General features: G+C 41.8%; 2 protein-coding genes across 5 annotated transcripts in view; both read right to left on the bottom strand.

The window, feature by feature from the left end:
* Positions 1-4102, bottom strand: part of LOC112561325 (collagen alpha-6(VI) chain-like) — a 51238-nt gene extending 47136 nt beyond the window's left edge. The window contains exon 1 of the mRNA XM_025233739.1: positions 3874-4102. The gene's annotated coding sequence lies outside the window, so the exon portion shown is untranslated. The remainder of the gene's footprint in view (positions 1-3873) is intronic.
* Positions 4103-17358: 13256 nt separating this feature from the next.
* LOC112570514 (delphilin-like) overlaps positions 17359-25195 on the bottom strand; it is a 23811-nt gene continuing 15974 nt past the window's right edge. For 3 of the 4 annotated variants that reach the window (XM_025248981.1, XM_025249001.1, XM_025248991.1), the window contains 10 exons: positions 24552-24679; positions 23733-23801; positions 22672-22758; positions 22366-22434; positions 21885-21971; positions 21098-21227; positions 20265-20317; positions 19208-19288; positions 18649-18813; positions 17359-18078 (listed from right to left, as the gene is read on the bottom strand). In XM_025248981.1, coding sequence (XP_025104766.1) covers positions 18040-18078; positions 18649-18813; positions 19208-19288; positions 20265-20317; positions 21098-21227; positions 21885-21971; positions 22366-22434; positions 22672-22758; positions 23733-23801; positions 24552-24679 — 908 coding nt within the window. In that variant the 3' untranslated portion in view covers positions 17359-18039. Of the gene's footprint in view, positions 18079-18648; positions 18814-19207; positions 19289-20264; positions 20318-21097; positions 21228-21843; positions 21972-22365; positions 22435-22671; positions 22759-23732; positions 23802-24551; positions 24680-25195 lie in introns of those variants that run through there. The other variant, XM_025249006.1, reaches the window with a different exon arrangement.

Here is a 25195-nt window from a genome sequence, read left to right as displayed (position 1 = left end):
TATTTATTCTGGCTTCTGTCTTCTTTCTGTTCTCGTCACTTTCTGACCTTCCGTTTTTAATGCTGTGTCATCGTTCTTTGTCTTTGCTATCTGTGTGGTATTATTCAATCCAGACAGTTCAAAGGTCATAACGAGAGACTTCGATAGTAAAGTGTCGATCGCTCAGATGCAGACACGAACCCAGCAAAGACAGGGTGAAGGGGAGGAGGAGGGGAGGGAGAAAAGAGTGAGGTAGGGTGGTTTGTTTCTGCTTCCACTGAGCCTTACCGGGTCTGGTTGCCGGTCTCCAGAACTGAGTGCCGCCCTGTTGGCGAGCCTTTTCCGACAGTTTTTTTTTCTTCTTTTTGTCTGACACGTGGCAGGACGACGGCAGGACTTGCAAACGCTCGTAGAAACCCGTGTGAGCACCCGGGAACTCGCTCACCCGACGACTACAACGACGACCACAAGGGTGATCGGGTGTGCATCGTCGCTGGTTATTTTAAGACCCAAACGACGAAACCACGAAAGAAACATAGACGCACGTTGGTGGAAGGAGGAGGGGAAACAAGGCAACACAGTCACACGCACGAACAAGAAGTGATTCAGAGGAAGACGGGAGAGAAGGAAGGGAGGTGACCGGGTGAGGAGGGAGGGAAGTTCTCGGGTGGGGGGAGAGTCTCAGAGCAGTAGCGCCCCGCAGGCCAGCCCCAAGACAAAGGAATGTAGGTCAGTCTCAAAAATACGCAACGCCGACAGAAAGAGCATGTCAATTCAAAGTTAGACAACTCTCAGAGACAAGAATATGCTCCCTTAGAGGACTGCAGCAGAGAAGGATAGCGACCATTCAGTCATACAGGCGAACGTTAGGGGTAGGACGTTAGCGAACGTTTCGGGTACAAATTTAACCGTAAGGTTTTGATTCCACATTTTAAAGTTTTTTTTTCAATTGTTGTATTTGTCCTCAGCTTCTTCCTTTCTAGTCTGTGAGTGTGGGGTGCTCTGAAGTTTACTCTGGTTTCCATCCCATGTACCCATGTACCCTATCCCCATTGATAGCAGGGTGGTTGAGTGACGTAATGGTTAATTGTTTGTCACCAGTACATGGGATGTCCTGGGTTCTCATCTCGTCTGGGGTAGGCTGGTCTGTGTTGTAGAATAATAGTGATAGGTAAGCAAATTATTTTCAGAAGAATTCATCACTGAAATCCTACTCCACTTTACTTCTTATAATGTGCTTGTATCGATCATATTGCAATTAATCCACGGCATTTGATTTTCTGTTCTGGGTTTTATTTTATCTTTTTTTAGGATTTTTATTTTCTGTTTTAATGATGTGGTATGCTGCACTGCATAAATTTATCTTGAGCAAGGGGTAGAACCCTTATATCAGCAATAACGAACTAAAAAATGTAGAAGGGAAATGTGAACCTGTCTAGCATGCAAATTCCGTGTCAGCAAAACATCTTCACCCTCCCACCCTGCCTCAGACACGGTTGTGAACCGCCAGCGAACCATAAAACTCGGCGTAAACGAGCATGATATCTGGAGCAACAACTTTGTTAACGCATGCACAATTCTGACAAACCCTCAAAACTGCCGGAAAAAATGCGCCTGGGAAAGCAATGCCACAAGGGAGCGCTGTACCTACGTCATGGAGGACTGGTCACGTGACGGTGGTGTCAAGGTGCATGGCGCCCTGTCGTCTGGCTACGGCAAAAAGTTTTGGGTAAAGGATCGCCATGGAGATAACGACGAGACTTATCACGAGCTACTAGCCCTGGCAGTCGCAGATCATGTAGTGTGTTCCTCGCCAGGGAAAGACCAAGTCCATAATGTTGACACCGACAGATTCAGGTTATATCAAACTTCCTTTCTTCCCCCAAGATAAAGACTGGAATATACAATGATTAAAATTTTCTTTTGCAAAATTCCACAAGGGCCTCAATTATGAAACAGAAGGTTAACTTAGAGCTACAGACCAGAAGCTAATTAATTATGAACAGGTGCTGACCGAGGGGATGGACCAATAGATCATCTAAAGGTCTCCCTGTGGAGTATGGTCCATGTAAATGGCTACAAGATGGCTTACAAGGCCTGCAAATATTGATAAAATGTACACGATTTCTCATTGTACCAGAGGCGAGCAATGCCATCAAAGAGGTCTCTGAGCTCATTGTTTGGATGTCTACCACTTCTCTTAACTACCGCCATGCTGAGGTGGTGTGAACAGTGTTTTTCATGAAAGACATTTTCAGTTTACCGATTACGCCACAAGCATTCAAAATAGTTTACTGACTGCATTCATTTACAAACGAATGCACAGATATTTAATGTGCATATTATTGCAGCTATGTAACCACTCAACATTCTTTCACACGTGTTCTTAGCTCTGAACGCTGTGAGCAACATGCTTCCGGAATTCGGCCTAACCACGTGACGGAGTCCGCCAATCGTTGCTGGCGGGCGGCCCGAGGTTTAAACCGTCCACTCAAGTTTCTGCTCGTATTTTGCCGAAACAGCGACTTCAATCTGACATCTTGGCAAATGTTGTCTGTGAAACGGATTAGACTTGTGAAGGGGCAGGGGGAGAGGTCTCCCCGGCTCCACGTGTCCCTCTGTAGTTCAAGACTCCACGCTCGTTAAAAAAAAAAAAAAAAAATGTCGTAGGGGAGGGAGTGGGAAAGTTTTCTCAGATCAGGCTTATCTGCTTCGTTTGCACAGCTCAGCAACTTTGTCTTCAGTCGGCAGGGAACTTGTTTTGGTGTTTCTCTTATACGGGTCATGAGGGGGACGCTGTTGGGTTGCGTGGTGATTTTCAAAATGAACTTCTTTTCCCAGAACATTATGAAATGAAGCAAAAGTTTTTATCCCCTTGAAGACTGAACAAAAGGTCTGCAAAATATCCTCACGACTGGTCTGGCTGCATGCCACCATGAACTTTGACCTCCTCGCTTCATACTCAGCAATGCATTTAAAACAGGAATATAAATTAACAAAATTTTAAAAGAAAAAGTTTTTTTGTATTATAGGAATAAAAATCAGGTGTTTTAACCCCTGTACTTAGACAAAAGTATAGTGCACATATTTTTGTGTTTGTGTTTGTCCGCTTCAATGCGTGCGTGGGCGGAAACACGAACGCACGACACATCATTAGCTACGAATCTCTCGTTCTCACGCACACACCCACTGCAGTCCCGCTGGTCTGATTTTGTAAAGAGACATGGAGGAAAGGGGAGAGGTGAATGCAGGTTACACAACTTTACTGACACACGGAGACTAAGGAACACAAGGTGTCCAACGCATGGAACCAGGATTTGTGTTCATGATAAACTGCTTCTCGACTTGCAGTGAATGCTATTCACTTACACACCTCAAAGATATCCCCAGAGAAAGATTTTATGTGACTGCGGGCTTCTGATTTCACGTTTATGCGGATGATGATAATTATGTTGTATACAGCAGTTAAGTAATGGTTTCACTCAGCATGAATAGTGTCACTGATAAAAGATTACACTGCAGTGATCAAGAGATATCATAATTTAATACACAGGTTATAATTTACAGGTTAACCGGTAACAGGTTTTTGTATTTTTTATCTCCATAGCAGAATTCTGGAAGAGAGAATATATTACACGGAGCAAATATATTTCTTGTTCGTAGATTTCCTTATTCTGCTTTTCCCTTCACTTTCTTGTCGTTAACGGTCCATAACAGACAGCAGAGTTTGTAGCAAAAGCAAAACAAATACAAACCAACGCCCACTCAACACAAAAGTTAGTGTCAACCCTTCAGCCGAGGGAATGTGCTGATAAAGCCCTCGACCTCTTATCTACCCCGGGTCGATTAAAATTAGCTCGCGGCATTTTGCAAAGTAAACAAAGGTCCACTTGCCTTTGAGTGAAGCTGCTCGACAGATTAAATCGCGGCTGAAGACAGGTTATCGTCCCTGTGGTGACGGCGCTGAGGTATGTGCGACGCGCCAAAAAAGGGGAGGAAAAAAAGGAAGAAAGAAAAACAAAGTTTCACACAGTCCCAAACTGTCGCGGTGCTCACACAAGAGCTGGCCTCCCCTGTTTCCAGTAGGAGCTTCAGCCGGCGACTGCGCACGTCACGCCAACAGCCAGCCACTCATATACACCCGCCCCTCCCACCCCTTCTTCACCCTCCTTCCTGTCCCTCTTCTTCTCGCTTGTAACACCCACCCCCACCACGCGCCGTGGTCACGTGACCCAGCATCGCCACGCGCAGCAGCACTGTTCAGTCTGTTGCAGTCGTAGTGGCCAGCAGCTGCGCCGACAACCAAACCGGACGTTTTTACGACACACAACACTTTGCCGTAAAGCAGGCGACCACACGCCGGTGGGGGAGTTTGTTTAGACCGACATTCCCCTGACCTCCCCTGCCCCTCGTGTTGTTTGGCCCTCTCGTGTTTTTCCGGCAACAACACCGATGCTGCACTCCACGGTGTCCAGCTTGGTTTGGGAGCAGGGAGGGTGTGTTGTGGGAGGTGGGGACGGAGGTGAAATGACGGTGATGACCAGTAGCTGGTGGAGGTGGGTTGGTGAGGAGAGGGTAGTGCAGAGGGACGGGGCAGGGCTGGAACTGGGGTCTCAAAACCCAGCGTTAATCAGGGAACGTGTGTGTCTGTGTCATTCTGCCGATATAAAAAATGATTTGGGAGAGTGTTTCAAAAAGTTGTTAAAAACCCAAAATTATTTATCTCTGCCGATTAAGACATGCAAATAATTTCTTTCCCTCACTCGCACGCATGCACACACACAAAATTTCGTAGATGTTAATAAGAAAGAGCTTCACCACAGCCGTCAGTGGACAAATATGACTACATTTTATTTCTCGTTGTCGTAATAAAATATAGTTTATTAGAGTGGATTCGTTAAACTAATTTTTTTGGTCCCTTCCCTCTAAGAAAAAAAAAACCAATCATGAAGGGACCAAAAACGAATCCACTCTAATAAAGTACATTTTATTATTCTTAATCCGATTACTAAATGTTTAAGTTCGTCTGTTAAAAACTTTTTACTTGCAGCTGGACATCTCACACTGTCATTGCCCACGGCTATCTACAGGAGTGACGACAGCAACAAACAAACGGACAACAGGAGAAACAGAAAGACCGTTGATAATGGCGCCCCAACCCACTGCCACCCTCATACGTTGGTCACGGGACTAAACGAACGTGACGCAAGCAGTCACATGTTTCCGACTTGATGACGCAGTCTGCAGCATAATTAGGGAGCCGGGAACTGGACTTCCGGTCTCTTAATTACGTCGTGTCTTCAGGGCAGGTGGACACTTCGGAAGCAGTTGCACTCCACATCACGTGTTCCTTCCTTTACATTTGATTCTCGACTACCCCCCCCCACCCCCACCCCACCCCGCACAATTTACTTCTTCCCTCCACACCTCTAACAGACCCCCTCCCCAGTTCTCCTACCATCTTTCTATCAGACTTTATTTAGACAAACCTGCTTGGATGGTCGCAAAAATGAATAAACTTGGCGATGGTTTCTTTTTTAAGCAGCGAGGGAAACGTTTTACTGACAAAGGTGATCATATGAACTAAAGATGGGAAAGGTGGGAGTGTCTGAAACAAATAAAATTCTAGAAACAAAAACGAACAAAAAGTCCAGTTATATCGTTTCTACCTTTTTATATTCTTTAGTTTTTATAATATTTTACTTGAGGGGTGTTCACGACGTTCAGTGTTTTTAGAAAATATCAATCACTCGCTCGATCTAGGATGTTGTAAAAGCTTCAGGTGCAATAATTTGTCTCCATTGCATATCAACAGCACACTAGTAGTTGTCTCCCTTTCATACACAACAAGTCATATTCACACTGAATTATCTCCCGTTTATACACAGGATGGCACGGAGGCATCCGTTACAAAAGCTTTAAGGCGGATCCTAACATTTCGGTCGTTGGGGAGCGAAGGTAGTGGAGACCGCACATCTCGGGGTCAGCTTGTGGTCAGGGCGGTGCCTGTCTTATTCTCTGAATGCTTTGTCGTCTAAACCCTCTATGTACCCGGAATAAACAGGGGAAAGTACGCAGCGCAACCAGGGTATCAAACCAACTACTGTTCACCCTCCAGTTTTAGAAACTCATACTCCAGCCACTCGTTTTTTCCCTTTCACACAATACAGATACCCAACAGCGAACATGTAAGAAATCTATGGATAGATAAACAGATAAATAAGAAAACGGTCATCCAGACATCCTAGCATCAGGATAAGTTATTAGAACACAGGTGAAGCCCTCTGCCTACCTGAGGAGTCTGAAAGCCGGTGATTGCTAATGTCATGTTAATGTCAGGTGGATGCTAGCTGTTGGGAATAAATTTATTCGGGGTATGTAAAGATCATACAAGCGATAGAAAGTCCTGGGCTTCCAGTGCATTCACCTCCAGCGAGTGCAAAGGGTTTGTGTCACGCAACAGAAAAAACAACGAGTGTTGTGATTTGTGAAAGACAAGGGTTGCTGTGGTTGGTAAAAACACTCGTCAAGTTGTTTTCTTTGGCCGCTGTGTCGCCGGCATGGAGGTGAGTGGTTCAATGTGAATCATGTTGAATTGATTTGTAAGATGCGTTTGATGCTCACTGATAATTGTGTGCTTGTTGGACTTCATGTATTTGAATACATTGAGCCTGCCCTGGTTGGTGGGTAAGAAGTTATACAAATAAACAGTTGTTGTTTTTGTTCTTATTAATATATTGTCTCTGGGCTGTCTCCCTTTCTCTCACCCCTTTCATGGACACTCATTATCCTGATGCGTGCAAATGTACATACCAAGAGATAATATCACATGAACACAGAGAGGAACATCTACAACCAGCGAGATCTCTTCCACGACTCTACAAAGAGGTTTGACCGAGGCTGGCATGAGAGGTGTGGCATTGTAAATGTAACACTGAGTGCAGTACTACTGGTTAATTAAGTGTTTTTGTGTTCATCTTCAGTTTTAACTCTTCCCAATCCTGTCGCTTATTACTGAGGGCAGCTAGTGCAGACTTAAAAATGTAGCAACAGAGATAAGCTTTATAACACTTTTTATCCTTGTGCACCAGATTATTGCTTGACACTTGCCCGGGTCTTCTCTGGGAATGGGAAGTATGCATGGAAGCCCTCTTCCCTCCCCACTTCTTCCCTCCCTCACATATGACCAATTATGAAAAACTAGACAAAAAAATGATTCAAGGGGTTAATAGATGCTGTAAGATAATCAAAATATCCCAGGCATGCAATTTTGGCTTCCAAGAAATATCCCCACGATAAGGCAGATATAAGACATGCTCATAAGTCCGTGTCCATTAACATGTGCGCGAGCGTGCATGTGCGTGTGCGTGTGAATGTGGACAAGTCATGCTCTAAATATTCTTTTCGTGTATGTGCATGACCTCAACTAGAAGATGTTGGGGAGTTGAACTCGTGCATAGGTGCATATGATGAAGCCGATTAACTCCCCTAGATATCCATGACCCTCTTTCCTTCGGGAAATCCATCAGGATAACCAGGATAAGTGCACATTTATGTCTGTGGCATAATGTATTGTGCGGTGCTGTATTATATTGCAGTTGTTGTTGTTGTTATTATTATTATGCTTTTTTATTGTATGTTCACGTATGCATATTACATCGCAAAATCTTTTGAAGGCATTTTCCCCAACCAACGTCTTTTTTTTAAACCACAAGCACCAAGAAAACCACTCCAAACATTAGCCGAGTGTCTTCACAGGAGGAAACAGGAGCTGTGCATGTGTGCACATTGCATCGCAAGATCCTTTGAAGGCAGTGTTTTTCCACCACCCAGCGTGTTTGTTTAATTTTAATCACACACATTAACCGATTCCAAACATTAAATATAACCCTAATGTCTTTACAGGCTGAGAGAGGAGTTATACATTTAGCAGAACAGTGAAAGGGACTGTTGCATGTGAAAACTGTTACTGTGGTTTCATCTCCTTTTATGACCTATAGGCTACTAAATAGCGAATAAAGCATATTCTCTTGTTTCACTTTATATTATTTTATTTTGAGTCTTTCTCTCTTTCATCCTGCTGTCCTCATTCTTCCTGTCCCTTGCTTTCGTTACCGTCGATCCTGTTTCAAGAAAAATGTGTTTCATAATTGACGGCGACGGAAGTAGAAGTCACCTGTCGGCGAAACTGTGTCAGAAACAAGAGGAGTTCTCACGCCGACACAGTCAATCAGTTCTCTTAGGTAGGAACAATTGCACTACGGACAACTAAAATATGAAGGGGGAAAAAAAACCCAAAGGAAGTTTGCAAGAGCGGCAGTTAAGGGGAACAACTCTAATAAAGGAAATTATTATTTGCGGTTTTCCTGTTACAGCGCAGTATTATTAGAGAGAAAGACTTTTTTAAAAGGCAAGACTCGCTTGGTGCATAAGTGATACGGTCAGTGAACATGCTTCGTGGCACATCTCAGATCACGTGTGTGATTAGCTCTTTGTGTCAAAGCGGTCTCCCTGCTTAGAGAGGGGGTGGCAGGGGAGTTAAAAGCACGGTCGGGTTAGCGGCGAAGATTTTTTTTTTTTTTTTTTTTGAAACAATATTTTTGAGAGAATTCCTGTCCACAAGGAACGAACTCCATAAAGGGTTTTATTTATTTAAACTAGTTTTAACAGTTCCTTATAACTCCTCTAATCAGTACTAGCATTTATTACACATAAATGTCTGTATAGACTGATCGCTGCTTCAGTAACACCTCTCTCTCACTCACACACGAACAAGCAAACTGTGATTGACACAGGTTAAAGCATGCCATGAATGGCATATCGAGATCTCCCTCGGAAAAAAACTCCATTTACAACCAATATGAAATAAATAAATAAATAAAGCATTTGAAGGAAATGTATACTTTTTTTTCTAAACAAAGGAAAACTGAGCAGGAGAAATGCAGGCCGAGGAAAAAATTGGAATATATTACTCAATGAAAAAAGTGCATTCAGGTAAAACGAGGGTTGAAACTAGCTAAAGTGGTTTTTATTGTAAACCACAAGTATACTTACCCATCTCTTCCTCCACTTCTTGTTGTTTTTTGTTTTTCATAATATTTTTCATGTTCTTCTTGTTTTCGTTCTTGTTCTTTTTCCTCTTTTTGTTCTGGCTCTGCTTGTTTTATGGTCTTGTTCTTTTCTCCTTACACACATTTATACAAGTTCTTTTTGTTTGATTCTTACTTTGTTTTATATTTCTGTTTCTAATTTAGTTCTTTTTTATTTAATGTCTACTTGCTTTTTTAGTACTATTTATGTTCTTGTTCTTTTAGTTTTTGCTTATTTTTATTTTAATATTCTTAGCGTTGTTGTTGTTGTTGTTGTTGTTGTTGTTGTTGTTGTTGTTGTTGATCTTCCTCTTGTTTTTGTTCTTGCTCTTTTTGGTTTTGTTCTTTTCTTTTTACAGATTATGAAAATTCTGAATTTGCCCACCAGCCCATCTTACGCGCACACAGAGAAAGAGAGAGAGAAAGTCTCCAGCTTGGTTTCCAGCAACACATATACGGTATTATTCCACCAGTTAATAGTTAGTACTTATCAGGACAAGGTCAAGGTTGCTGGACACACACACACAGAGGGTCCAGCTTAGTTTCCAGCAACACATATACGGTATTATTCCACCAGTTAATAATTACATCAAGTCAAGGTCAAGGTTGCTGGATACTGCGCCGTTGGAGAACTAATCAGGACCTCCTAATAAGTCTGTATAGCAAGCGATAGTGTTATTTTTGTCCCTCCCAATATTTGCGTATGCGCGCTATCAAGTGGCCATGTTCGTTTGGCCCTTTTAATTATCTTCATGATGTCCTTCACATGCTCACCCACTTGAAACATGGCGCAGTTCCTTACGACGAATGTACTTTGCCGAGAGTCGAGGCTGGAAAACCAAAAAGATCAACCAGTCGGCTGTTATATGAAGCACTCAAAAATCAACGACAAGAATCGGGGAAAATAGAAACATGCTAACATGGACAATCTTTCACAGACAGGAACTGAAAAAATAGAAACATACTAACATGGACAATCTTTCATAGACTTGAAGAGTCTTTATTTTTGAAGATTTGTTGCTGTATAAATGATAAAATGCGTTTAAGACAACAAAACAAGCGAACGCGAAGACAGAGCTAGTCTGACACTGTCCTTGTTTCTGTCTGATCAAAGAGGTTATCCATTGACATTTATTCAAGACACCCAGCGATGCACGTGCTTTGACAAAAACATTTCCTCTGTCTGAAATCAAGCTCCACGGCATGGTTGGAGCAGAGATGAACGGGGCGCGCACACTGGAGTGGAGTCCTTAATTATGGAGGGGAAGTCCTGCGGCGCAGGAGGCGGGCGGAGAAAGGCGACTCACTCTCTGTAACCTTGCGCCGTGACAGAGCGTGGAAAGGGCGGGTCACCTTGACTCCACAGTTCGCTCCTACTTATCAAGTTGAAGTTCCTGAAAAACGAAGACTTCTCCCTCTCTCTCTCTACCTCCCTCTCGGTCACCCCCACTTCAACTTCGTCCGTCTCCTCCATCCACACTCGTTTCATTCATGACTTTAACCTTTCGCGCCTCACAACCCACCCGACAAGTTTTTTTTCTGTCCTTCTGTCATGAATGATTATGTTAACAAAGAAAACGATAAATCTGCCAGGTGGTTGTGGGAGGTCCGGAGGTTTTTAGTGAGTGCAAAGTGCCAATGTGGTTGTGTCCCTTCTACTGTAAGTTCTCGCCCCTGGCGAGCCTAGCTGCACCACACGAGACAAGACATTGAGCAGCTTGCACATCGCGGTGTCTTAACTGAACGATCCTTTCTTGTCTAAACTTGTTTTAGGTAGACAAGGGTTCGTTCTTAATGAGATCCCGATCAACGACGAACTGGTTTCGTGCTCATCTGAAGTTAAGGTTCTGCTTTGTGCATTAGTCCAGACCACAGTTAACTTCTCGAAGATAGACTTTCCATCACACGCGTGAATGGTGCTGTAACCGACTTTTACACTGGTCGTTCGTCTTACTGCAGTGGTACAAGAGAATGAATCGGCAGAAAAATATTACCCACCTTACAACAGACACAGACTAGCTGGTGAAGACGCAGAAATCTTTGAAATCAGACTACTTGCAGGAAATTCGCTCTGTTTACAACCTACATTCTCCGCCATGCAAGATGTTGAAGATGCTGATGACATTCACATGTTTCTCAAGAGTGTGAAGAACCATTAGCTGCTCAGATCTCGCCATCATCAGCCGACATGACCTGGGGCAGTGTGCGCCTGTAAAATGTCCTTCCTGAAAGTTTGTTTCTCGGCTTGGTGCTACGCCATTTTTCGGTGTTGCCGAATCTTTTTATTTATATAAGAAAGTAAATAGCCTCAGCCGACTGCATAGACAAAAAGTAACATGTTCTTGGTTTTTAAAAAATACCATTTAATAAGTCACACCTGATTGTGGATGGCGATTGAGTACTTGTAGAAAGGGAGACAACTGCCCTTTATTTTAAAAGAGAAAAGAAAAAGCCCTTGCACGTAGCTAACAGTCACTTGACATTGCAATTTGAGCCTCCCGCTGTGAAGAGCTCGCCTGCCTTTTTGCATTCAGCGCTGAGAAAAAGAATGTACAGGAGAACACACCCGAACATTCCTCCCCACCCTCCTATCAAGAAAAAGAAAATGTTGAGAAGATGACGAACTGGCGGACGACAAACCTGTTTACTTGCAATCTGAGTCCCTGCTCAGGACAGTTACTTTTTTTTTTTGCAAAAGGTGAGGGGAGGGGAATTAGTGATTTACGCAGAGTCAGCAACTAAGACTATATCACTGTAAGACAGCCAGCCATGTAAACAGATGCTACATGCAGAGAAAGAACAGCATGCCCGAGATGAGAGCTGAACCCAGGACAGTCAACCTTCACTGTCTTGTTAACAAGCGATAACCGTTAACCACCGGACCGCCAATTGCAAAAGGTGAGAGGTTTGTGTAAAGGCAAGTATCTTATCAACCGTCACTGAGGATAAGATCCACAAGGCTTAAAAAGTTAAGCTGACAAGGCCATCGTTATAGGAAAATAAACCGACTGAAGAACTTGGCTCACTCTCTGTACTCTTTTGTTTGTGGTGCGGTTGTTGTAGCATTTGCTACATAACTAATGTCATTACTGATAACTGACAAGGGTTTTACCTAAAGATCTACTCTCGTGGTAAGGTTCAACGTTCAAAAACATTATAAAACCGTAGTAACCATGATACATGTCAAGACGAAGACAAAGACACATCTGAAACAGACTTGTTGGCAGTCATCAGATGATGACAGGAAAGTGCAAGAGGTCCAGCAATCAGATCCGACACATACATAGGGCTGTCAGCAATAATATCCGGCAGGTACATACCGCTGAGTCAGGGACAAATTCATAATTTCCTTGTAGAGGGGAAGCCAAGGAAAGTGGGGTGCACCATAGAAGATGCTAAGTTTTGAAAGGAACACGTGCAGGCGAGTGTTTCTGTGCAGGAGAGTAGTGAGAGGCTATCAGGACGCCAAGCGAAAGCAGGGCTATCTGACCCTGGCAAAACGCATCCCGGCTACAGGGTCCTTTTCTACTCAAAATACTGATTATGCATACTGATTAGGCAAGAGTCACGACGACAAATGATGGTATGGACAGGTATATACAAAAGTCGTACCCTATAACTTATGAAAATGAAAATAGTCCACTAACCCTGCCACCCTGAAGATCACACATTTAAAGATCACACAAGCTGCCACAACAAAGTAATCTCACCGCATAAACAACCGGATGTTTGTGACAATGTAAGCAATGGTAAAGTTTATTTCCCACATGGGACACTTAGAGCAAAATATAATATAAAACAAGCAAACAAACAAAATACTTAAGACGGTGAAATAATCCAATGTCATAGATCAATTTTGATGGCAGAAAACCATTACTTTCCCCTTCCCTATATTTATCTTGGTGCGAAATGCTCTCCATCATGTCTTTTTGGACACAAAAGTTAGCCAGAGTTAAGAGGTGGATAAAACTGTCAGCAGGAGATGGCTAGAGATAACAGCTGCTTGTTCAACGTTTGATAACTTATTGCGCACGTGTATGGTTGCGAAGGGAGTGGAGGTGAGGGGTCGCGGTAGCTGACAATAAGCAAGTTGCACTTAGTGTACATTTCTGATGGCTATCTCCTCCTACAGCTGGGTCTGTGCCGAGGTCAGGACAACTTGGAGCATAAGTCAGCATTACTGCGTGGGCATAAATAAGGGAAAGTGTACAGAATGAACTTGGCGTGGAATTTAACTGAGCCAACGTACCAAAAAATAAAAAAGGTTTAACAGGCGCTGTAGACACTAATTATCTATTTAGGAGGGGCACTGCACCGCTTTGTCGTATTGAATAACTTGGTTTTAATTTGAACTTGTAAGTTGCGGAAGCAGATGTCCATATAAAGGCGGACATTCAATAATTTCTTCGTGAATTTTCGTAAAGTGTGGGGTTAGGTCCGGCTAACCTCTTTGCATCGAGAGTTCGTCACCTTATGAACAAGCAGAAAATGGTTTGTTATTTCTGATTGAACCAGTTATATGACAGCTGCTTTGACATGCCTGACAGGATACCTGTATACAACAGGACGCCATGAGGACAACAACTACAAAAAAGTATTTTAAAGTTTACAGTCCACAGTCGACAATTCTACTCTAATGAATAGTACTTTGCGAAAAGATGGATGATACAGTACAGAATTCCAACACAGGTCCAGGCTCTCAACGCTTCACACCATTCGGCGGAAAGGGGAGATAGGATAGGGGTGGGGAGGATCAAGGAAACAAAGAAACGGAATGCAAACAGATAAGATCGTTAGTTCGGGAAATATTGTCGTGGATCCACAAACTAAATTGTCGTAGATTCGTTTGAGAAGGATCGTGCTAACATTTTGTTTTTGCATTTATTTACATATCTAGACAGCCTTCAGGTAATTGTGCAAAGAACACACGAGTGACTCTGATATATGTGTGTGTGTGTACACCATCACACCAGTCCTCTTAACAAAGTCCTCCCATACAATCAGCCTTACAATCATCTGCAGAACAATCAACTGCAGGACACCTAAGTCAGTTGTGGTTCCACACTGAAAACGATGTTTGTCGTCCCTCTCTTCTGGGATGTGTCTTTAAAGGTTTTGTGTCAAAAAAAAAAATACTATACTTTTTGTTTACCTCTTTGTCCCTGTAGTTGCTTTAGGTACAAAACCTTTGTCACTGTCTATAGCGAAACACTACAATGAATTGTGTCTATAGTATAAGATTACTATAAGTTGTGTCTGTAGTGTAAACTACTATGAGTTGAGATTTTTAAAAAAAAACCCAACCAAAATTCAGTACTTGAAGTCAATGAAGGGGTTTTATTTGTACTTTGTTGTTTATGCAAGACTTGGAGTTCCAAGCAGACACAGCTCTGAACATTGGACAGACGGTTTATCTAGCCCTCTTACTACCAAGAAGCGTCCCCTGAGGTGCCTACAGACCAGAAAAAGGAGCAGTTTACACCAGAGTGCACGTGACTGCGTGTGCAGGCGTTTTCACGCTTTAAAACATCGTCTCCGTCGTCATTTCTGGCGTGCACAGAGACGCTGAGCTAAGGGCAAGGGTAACACGAGATGGAGCATAGCGAGGAAGTGGGGAGGGGCAGATCCGGAGTTTCTCCCTCTTCCTTTTTCTCCACACCCCTTCCCCACTCCCCCCCCCATCCGCAAGAGGGTCCTCCTCGTGTTTTTCCACGTCGCTTGGTGTTCCTCCACGGTGCAACTGTAAAGCCGACCACACAGCCTCTTGTGCTTCTGAATGACCTAACTAGGCTGCCTCGCTCGGCTCTCCTCTTGCAAAATCATTTCTTTACCCAACCAATCATGCCATTACATACATCTGCACATAAAGGATCAAATGTTTGCATTATCATGCATGTTGTCAACCTCTGGGATTCCGTGCTTTTAGATGATCCTTGTCCTTGTAACGATTCTGCTTCTCCTTAGAACGATTCTGCTTATTTTTTACATGAGCCTTCGTGTCTCTTGCATGATAGTGTCTTTCTTTATTGGCTACTCATCTTTTGAAGGACTGTCCTTGCATTTTCTAGGATTCTTCTTGATCCTTTTTAGGAGATTGCTGTCTGGTCGTATCAGTATCCTAACAACAGTTTGTTGTATCTTCAGAAGCTGGCGGCAGGTCTGAAGATCATTCGTTCTCTTAGCCGGTCCTTTCCTTTATTAATGAGTGACTTAGTATACATGAAATACATCTAGTCATTCTGCTCCTGTGCTTAAGTATATATACATAAATGCAACTCGCTTTGCTCTTGTCTTGTATATGACATATCACTCATGATATAAGAATAGCAAGTCCGCTCTTCTGCTAATGTTTTATTTCTCGACGGTGTAGGAGTATGTAATCCCTGACTACGCTTGTTTTAATGTATGAATTATCTTACACACACTATTTTCACCTCTTAGACTCCTCGTTCTATCAACAGCTTCTTTGTTGTTCCTGCAAGTAACCCCGGAATCCACAAGTCGGAACAAAAGAACGTTATCGTCTCTATCTGACACAAAAATGTCTCAAAGAAACTCTCGAAATAGCATCGCCAGAGTCTCGATGAAAACTATACCTCAACATAATATACAAAATGTATGCTAAAAACAGTTCACTTAGAAATCAGCTAGAAATGCTGGGAAGATTTATGTGAAAAAGATTAACTGCCGCCTTTTTAGTCAATGGCTGGCATATGCCTTGCGCACCATGTGAACCAACATTGTGGTGTGGACCGTGCCAGATCCCCATCTGAGAGGATTGTGTTCTCCTCTTCTCAAGGCAGTCTTAGCGTGACACTGGCAAAGCTCACTCCCCTCCCACCTCCCCAACACCCACACACACACAGAAAGAAATTTTCTCTCTATAGCTATACACAATGCATTTTATACTTATAGAGTTCATTCTATAGATATACAATTCATTCTATACGTATATAATGCATTCTCTATAAGTATAAAATGCATTCTATAGGGTATACAATTCATTCTATAGCTAGAGAGAGAAAAACTCGGTAAAAACCGAGTAAATCGGTAAAATAAATTTCATTTATATTATACTTAGAAGTTGCTATCCAATGCATTTTAGCTATACATTTAAAGTGTTAAAAAGGCCGACTTTTCGTAACTTTCTAGCGCGTAAATACACAGTAGAATGTAAGGCTCTGTTTCAAGGGCACTGATTGGTTGATCTTTGACCTTCTTGCCTATATGCAAATAATCCTGCCTCGTTCCAAAGACATTTCAAATCTGTAGTTACATAATTCATTCTATGTGTATACAATTAAATTATATAGCTAGAATACATTCTGTGGCAACAGAATGGAATTGTATACATAAAATTAATTGGATAGAAACTTTTGAGTATAGTATAAATGAAATATTTTGGTTTTTATCGAGTTTTTCACTCTCTAGCTATAAAATGGATCATATACGTATACAATGAATGACATAGCCATATAATGAGTTCTATAAGTATAAAATGCCTTGTATAGGTATAGAGAGAAAATTCGAGAAAATTCCCCTTTTGGCGCGCGTAGGCCTTATGCATCATTCCTAACTCGACCCGCAGCTTATCACAAACCTTTACCCCAAATTCCATATTTCAATCTCTCTCCACACCTCACCGTGACACAGACATATCTAAAGTGTTTGGGGGCTACAGGTAGTGTCTAAATAAGGCTGGGGTCAAAGGTTTTACGTCTTCAATTTTGCTCACCTGGACATTTCACCTCTATAAATACCTTTCGTCTGGCTGTAGAGATACACGGAAAGTACGTTCTCAGTTTTCTACTTCTATTTCTATTCGGTGTAGTAACCGCTTAGCTCGTGAGAGGTGGAAGAAGGAAACAATTTTCGCAACGTTGAGGTTTTCTGGTTTTAGCAGGTTGAAGATCTTACTGATGCCTTTCTCGACTTTGTTGGCAATTTTTGGATTCCACTTTTTTTCAAACAAACAATAAATCTTTTCTCTAAACCCTCAACACAGATGGCAGAAAGTCTGAAGTGCTAATGTCGACATTGGAGAGAAGTTCGCGGAGGCAAAAGAACAGAAAATGGTCATCACGGCTGGTATACAGTTTTGGGATTGTTTAGAAGAGCACCCTCCCAGTCTTCTCACCACCACACCTGTCTGTTTGTTTGTCTCTCTAACGCAGGCACACGTGCCCGTATACACACTCTTTTTGTCTTTTTCACAGAATAAATCAACCACCTTTCCCCTTTCCTCAAGGTGTTACTTAAAATCTTGCTAGTTTAAACAAACACACTAACACTGAACTCCAAGGGTTTATTACATAAATTCTTGCTAGTTTGAACACAAACACCAGGGAGAAAAGCAAATTAGGTTATGAGGTCGCCAAAGGAGGTCTGGTATGTAATATGTAGGTCAGGCTGTAAAAAAAAAAAAAATGTTCTGCCCTCGCCAGTCAGGCGAGGCAGCCTCTCTGAAGCTGTCTGTCGACAGAAACCGAGTGCCAGGCGGACATGCCCCAGCGGCCTTACTCTGCGGGCTGCCCGGGCTGATAGGCTCATTGCTCGCATGAGAACGTTTTCCCAGCGCTCCCTAATGATCTTATCTCCAGAATGTTTTTCTTCCACGGTACTTTAACCTACAAACATCTGGGGCATTTTTAATTTGTGACAGCGTTTGAAAAACACTATATTCATCTCTGAAGTAGGATAGGGTCTTTTAGTACAATTTAGTACTATTCTTCACTCCTACTCCTACGCCAGGAAGAGAGAGGACACTCGTCATGACAGGGGACACTACAATCTGCGTCTGACGATGGGAGTGGGGGGGGGGAGGGAGGGAGGGTCGGCATCCGAAGCCAGTGGCGTGAGAAAGCAGAATACCCGAGTAGGCAAGGCTCCACCCGCAGTGTTTGTTGGCTGCATCCGTGAGCGAAACACCTAGAGGTGCGGCGTAGACTGACATAATGCGGTTGCCGGGAAGTCAGCGTCGTCTGTAGATCACGTTGTGTCGGTGTGCCTTCTGAAACAGACAGTCTATAGTTAATCAATATTTGCGAGTTATTTTATATGGTATAGGCAAGCAACCAAGCATTGAGATGGCATATTGTTAATCAGCTGAACAAGACTCGCTTAGGCAAGTGAAGTATTGAGCACAGTGTCCAAATTATACTTTCATATTTCCATTAGAAGAATAAAATGAAAATGATGATGATGACAGCGATTTCTTGCTATGATCATGTTAAAACCGAGCACACACCCACCCCTCACACACACACACGCGCGTTAAAAAAACAGCAGCGGTACTATTACACGTATCAAAAGCAATGAAAAGGTATAGTCATCATAAAACCAACATTCCATCACTTGTAAAACCTAATTATAAAAATGAGTTTGAGAAAGGCAACTCGAATTCTCATTCGCAAATATAGAAAAAAAAAATGTTTGCGCCTATGTAATGTTCTTGTTTGCGCCCATGTAACGTTATTGCTTGCGCTTGTGGACACATCACTGTTTGCGCCTGTATACTCATAATCTTTCATTACCAGCTATTCACTATACTCCATGATTATATTTCTCTTTTCAAGTTTACCTCGAATTTTTCGATGAAATCGTGAAAAATTGAGAAGACGTCGCTTGTGGTGACAAGACGGGGATCTTCTCCGAAGAAAGAAACCATTGTGGAAAAGTCGTGCATGGCAGTGGCTTGCTGTCGGAAGATACTTTGGATCTCGTCTGAAGCATGGGCAATGAAGCGCTTTCAGGTCAAGGTCAATTTTTCTTTGCTGTTTTTATTTTAATTGAGATACTTATTGTGTGGTGATGTTTGGTTGGGAGTCAGGTAGAGTGTGTGCATTCAGATTCTGTGCATGAACGCCAGTGTGTGCTTGTGTATATGCCTGCGGAAGAGAGATATTTTCCTATTTTCTCTCCACTGCTATAGATACTGTAGCTACATGCTCCTATTTTCATCCAAATATATATTTGTGCGCATTCTGTTTGAAAAAGATATGAACATATATCTTCTTAGAAAAATAGCTAACGAAAAACAAGAAAAACCAGGAAAACTTTAAAGAATAAAATAAGAAAGAAAGTAAGCGTCTTGACATGCTATGTTTACAAAAGAAGGTAGAAAAGGTTTTAAGGGATACGCCTATCACTTCTGGGAAATGGTCGATGGACGAGGTTGTCTGGCAGTGGCTTCCTATCTCTTCCAGCGTCGTTGAAACATCCTGGCCAAGACAAGTGCATGTCAGTGATAATTTGTTATAAAATCAATATTTCCAGTCCTTATCACATTCCTTATGTCAACATCTGTATATTATTATTGGAAATCGTATGCCATGCACATGGAAAAACAATCAAGCCCTTGTACACCACTATCTTAAGAACGTAAATACATCTCATACATTTAAAATAAAAAGCATGGACACAAAATAACTTCTCATAACGAAACATTACCTATCTGTGGCTAACCAATTCACAACACATCGCAGACACAGAAATAACAGGAAAAATAAAGGAATGTATTGTCAGGACACGTGGACGGATTTGAAAAAAAAAATGCGTTTCTTAAAGACTTTTTGAACAAATGTGCAGTAATGGAAAGATTGAAAGAAAAGAATGGTTGTTCGAGAAATTAGAGGCAACAGAAGAGAAAGAGTTCTGTTTCCGACCTGTTTTTTGTTGGTTTTTTTTTTGCGACAAGGAAGCACAAAAATTCAAGAAAGAGATCAAAAGTTCAAAGATCAGGAAGGAATAACGAAGAATACGTTTTAGTGCCAGTCAATCTATGTGATTTGGTGGGAATGGAGCCAATTCAGTCTGGCGTGGCATGTGACATAATCTTGGATATATCAAAGACGAGTAACACAGCAGATATATGTACTCTGAAAATTTGTGGAAATGATCTGAAATGCCAGCAAGATAAGAGCTGCCATATTCAAGGCAACGGAAACGGAAAAAAACTTCAAAGTTATGTGTTTGATGATAATGTACTGTTAACAAAACTTCTTGATATGATCCGTTGTGTGTAAGCACCCGTGCGGATGAGCGTATGCATTATTTTTGTGTGTGGTGGGGGGGAGCGCGCAATTATGTTTTGTGAATCTATTTTTGGCAAGCGCAATGATAGATTAAGAGTGCAAAATATGTGCCTTTTCTACTATAATTTCTATATTTTCACATTCCTGACCTTGGAATGCTTACCTGCAAGCCTTTCTTGAGCTCCTGCATATCCTCATTCAAAGAGAGGTTAGAGACTGGCAAGGAACATAAAAATTGTAAACATTGTAAGTGAAAACGTATAAGACTGTAGGCTCCACTGCTTATATTCGATTTCAAAAGTTGAGAAATAATATTCCTTCATATATTTTTTTTCAGATTAGCGTTGTAACCATGTTTATCTTCTATATTGCGCATTCGACTAGAAACTGCTATAAACTTGTTTATGGCTCCTGTCTACGAGATGGAAAAACAAAGACTGTTAGTAAAAACCGATGATATAAGAGTCTTATAATAAAACGTCGAAGCTGGTGATAATCGACATAAGACAACATTATTCAAATTATATCTTTGACAAACTACGTGGTACGGAGCATTGGAAAGATAAGCATGCAGGTATTCATGAAGGACTTTTTTCTTGGAACCACGTAGCACGTAAGTATCACATATATACACAGACATCAACTTGCTGACAAGGCAGAGAAGATAAGAATGGTAGAGAGAGGAGAAACGCAAAAAATATAAGAACGTGAACAGAGGTTGTGGGAGGTAAGCGAAAAGAAAATAAACAGGGAGCGGAGATGAATGGAATGGAACAGAAATTTAAAAAAGAAGAAGGAAGAAAGAGATGTATACATGTCAAGAGAGCGGGGGAGTTAAACATAATGCGACAAAAAAAAAAATTCAAGGTGAGAATATCAAAGTTCAAAAGCTCATTTGTCGGTAACAAAATGTTGTTGGCACAGCTTGTGAGCGTATCATGTGATGAACTAAACATGTGATGAAAGTTATGTTTCTTTCGGTCTTTTCTCGCAGACCTTTGGCAGCTACAGCAACAGCTCCCAGATCTTCTCTCACCGCCAGAAGTTCGGGAAACTTTTTATAGATGGTATCTGTCAGCACATGCAGAAATGTTGACTTGCTGTCTGCTGTCTTGGTGATGTCGAGCTACAATATAATAAAGAACGACCTTTGGCATCAAGGCTAAATGTCCGACGGCTGGTTGGTTTACTTAGTAGGAAAGTGCTTCAGCCTTATGGCCATTTAGCACTATAAGCGAGAGGAAGAGGGAGAGGGGAGGAAGCGGAAGTACCCGGAAAGACCCCTGTGGACAAGTGTCACATACAGAGGGTGTCACGAGACGAGATCTGAACCCTAAGCCGCTTAGTGGTGACAAGCGAGTGTTGTAACCACTATACTAACGGTAGCCACTAAATGACCTACGGATTACATCTTTTCATATGAATTAATGTCACACGTGTAACCGGTAATTTAGTGACAGTCAAATATCGCAAAACTGATTATTTCATTAATTAATTAATTGAAATTGATGTAGCATGCCAGTGCCTTTTGTGTTAAATCAGTAACTGATAACATGATTATTTGTGCTGACGTCTATTGCCATGTTTCGGCCTTTTTTAAATATGTTTAGTTTCGTCCATGCCATATGCATATTATTTTAGAGAAAAAAAATAGTATTCGTCTTCTCTTTCTACAGCGCAACGCAGACGTATCAGCACAAATAATGCATTTATCGATAAAGGTTTTCTATGTCTGAGAATACCACTGTGGGTGGGCTCCCGCTGTTTATAGCCAACTTCAAACCTGAGTCAGGAAGGTGATTCGAAACCCTGCGGCCTCTCCGACGCGGTTGTTTCCCTTGTTCAGGTGGTTCCCCATGGCCAGGATTAACTAATATTGGAAAAGCAGTCGCTCGTGAGTAGAATATTGAGAAAAAAGCCAGGCATAAACATTACACTTGTAGCATGATGTTGAGAAAACAGCCAGCTTACGCCATTTAAGAAAGGACTACGTTACTAACAGCAAAACAAGTGTGAAAAGAGTAAAGGCAAGAAAAATAAAGTTGACAGAAAATATACAGCTAAAGAAAAAAAATTAAGATGAAGCGAAGAAAGCAAACCAATAGAGGTAAGAAACATTGCATTTGCTGGTGTTGCTGCTGCTGTTTTTCGGACTAGTTAATTAAAGAACACTAGCTAAATAGCAGAAATAATACGAACAAGCTTGGCTCGCTCGCGCGCACACACACATAGAAAAAGAAAGAGAAGCTTTGCGAGGCTCTCACCTCCAATATACGTGCAAGTCTTTTACTGTGTCGCAGTTCATTTGACGCCACTCGGATGCTTCGCAGGCTCTGCGCGATAAAGCAGCAGACAGGTGAACTTGCGCTCCATTCACATGTCAAGTGGTGTACCAGGAATATTTAGTACTGGATGAACTAAGACACGATCGTCATGACCAGTAAAACTGGTCAATGGTATGATGCTGAGAATGAATAAACTACTTAAACTCCCCTTTACGCAGTGAAAATCAATTGAAAAAATTGTTTCTTACGTTTAGTCCGAGAAATGCAGTTCATTTTCAGACATACCTCTTTCATTTCGTCTATTTTCTCTCTGAAACAAGCCTTGAAAAGAAGAGCCATTAGCCTCCGTTCATAGGCATATACTTGGCTCATCTGTCAAGAAAGAATTTCGGTTAAAAGCCAAAAACATATGTGACAAAGACGGAAATAGAAAAGGAGTATGAGAGTGTAAAAATAGCAAGGAAAACGCAATTTTTTTTATATGAGAACAAAAGAAAGGCCTATACATTTTTCGCATAACTTAAATTCCTGTAATTGTCAAGATGGTTTGTTACATTGCACTCGTCTTCCTTTGCACTTCTAAAGTCAGAAGCACACGCCCTGTTCAAGTAATGCAGTGTTTCAATATGTTTTCGTCACTTCCAGGGCTGCTTGCAGAGATTCGAATTTCAAGATTCATTCAGACAATAATGTAAAAATATATGACCGATATAATTAGAAATACATGTACACCAGCCTACAACATGTTAAACAGTTCTTCTCATGCTGATTGTAAAAGGATAGCTAGGAAGCATCTGAGGGGAACATTTATTTTTTTTTTTTTTGTTACCATTCTGGCATCTTTCAAATACCGTTAACCCAGTCTGTTTCACATGACAGACATTCAAAACATGAAACTGAATAACAGATTTTTTCCTAGCATTTTTCTGCCTCAGCATTTTCCCAGGAAAGGTTTAAAAAGTTTAAATTAAGAAACAAACTGGTCCCGGTACGGACTCCTAAAGGCGTGTTGTGTTTCTCCACAGCATACTGGCGAAACAACCTTCAAGAGCAAAGTCGTATGTTTGCATGTGCTACTGTCTGCCGTGCACGCTGCTATTTCTTCTCTCTAATGCCTCAATCTGGCCTGACATCGTTCAAGTTAGAAGTGACTAAAGCAAACTGAAGAGGGAAATAATCTATGTATATAAATATGAAATTATTGACTTATATGGATATTTAATATTCACATAGCTCTGCTAATTTAGTATCTTTATCCTTCTCGTCATAAACTCTGGGTTGGTGGGTGGGTGGGTGGGTGGGTGAGTGAGTGTGGCACAGAGAATGCACGAAAATGTTACTATTACCTCGTAAGCAAACTGATCGGGTTTGCTAAGGTCCTCAACATCGCCTTTAAAAGCGTCATATTCAGACTTCTGAAAGAAAAAAAAAAGTTTAAAATAAGCACAGATTGTTGCCTCTGGATCTTAGAGGATAATACAGAAATATGCCTTGAATATTGAGTCGCTTTTATCTGTTTTGATTTCTTATCATAAGTAATTTGTATTGTACAGCTTCCCAAACATTTGGTTTTGATCAGTAATGGCAGCTTGCAAAAGGACAATCAATGATGCAATAAGGGATAAGGATCAGATACACTCAATGCTACCTTGAACTTATATTACTCGACTGCTTCCAGACGATTTTCCCCCCAGTTAACTACTAGAACTAGGCTGGTGTATACACAGTTTCCCATTCAGTCACATTCGTTGTTTAGGCTCGCCGAGACTAATAGCGTTGGTCTCGGCAGAAAGACATCAGTCCACCTACACACGTCCGTGATGCTATACAATAAACATGCAGCATGTCTGCAGTAATAAGCATGTGATAACATTTGTCTTGAAGAAGTGAGAACCAAAATGTGTTTGAGTCGCACTTTTCGTGGCTGGGGCATCATTGGTTACACTTTTACTTGCTAACACTCCTCCAGTTGGATTCCAACGACTCATCCGCCTTCGCTATTTGTTACTGCTTTATCAGACCTTGGAACTCACCCAAACAGTTTTTCCCGTGAGGGGATAAGGTAGGGAATAATTACTTCGCGTTCACGTAGTGTTTTGAAGGAGTGTGGTCAGGTGCGTTTGGTTTTATGACAAGCCAAGCACTGCAAAGAAGAACCTGTTCACCTCCTGTTTACTTGGTGAATATGCAATGAGCTGACGCAAAAGCTCTGGCGTGAGTGTGTCCTCGTCCATTAAGAAGATGGCCCGCTTGATTTCAGCCACTGTCATCTTCAAGTGACCCAACAGAATGGCTGAAACACGGCATTAAGAAACGTTAGCAAGAAAAGAAAAAAATCAAACCCTCCAACCTCAGTACCATATACATCGATACCCTAGTGCTGTCAAAGCTACAGCCAGTGGTAGAACTGGAACCGTATGTTAAATGTGTCCGCGAAAATGTGCTTCGTCAAGGTTTTGAAATCTTTCTGTGCATAGTGAGGTATCTAGTTCTGAATGTCCAGAATGGAGGACTCTATATCTTACCCCAGTGATTTGAAAAGGAGTGAAAGAGTTTTCACTCTTGTAGACATTTAAATTCCTTCCCCGAGTGCACTTGGCTAGTTCCAGCTCACTAGCTGTGACAAAAGAGGAAGGTGCCTGTTTGGCGTATACCGCTGGAGACAAGTCTAGGGGAAGTTATCCCCCTCTTCCTACACTAACTCCCCGCTGAAGCTGTATTCATACTGATGGCGCCACACGTAAGACAGCGGGCCAGAGTCTTTAAGCACAGTGCTAAATATATGCTGTTGCTAGTAGATTTTGTAACA

This window comes from Pomacea canaliculata, linkage group LG1 (assembly GCF_003073045.1).
Source record: "Pomacea canaliculata isolate SZHN2017 linkage group LG1, ASM307304v1, whole genome shotgun sequence".
Classification (NCBI taxonomy): domain Eukaryota; kingdom Metazoa; phylum Mollusca; class Gastropoda; order Architaenioglossa; family Ampullariidae; genus Pomacea; species Pomacea canaliculata.
The sequence above is the reverse complement of the archived record's forward strand: the minus strand, read 5'-3'. Positions and strand labels throughout refer to the sequence as shown.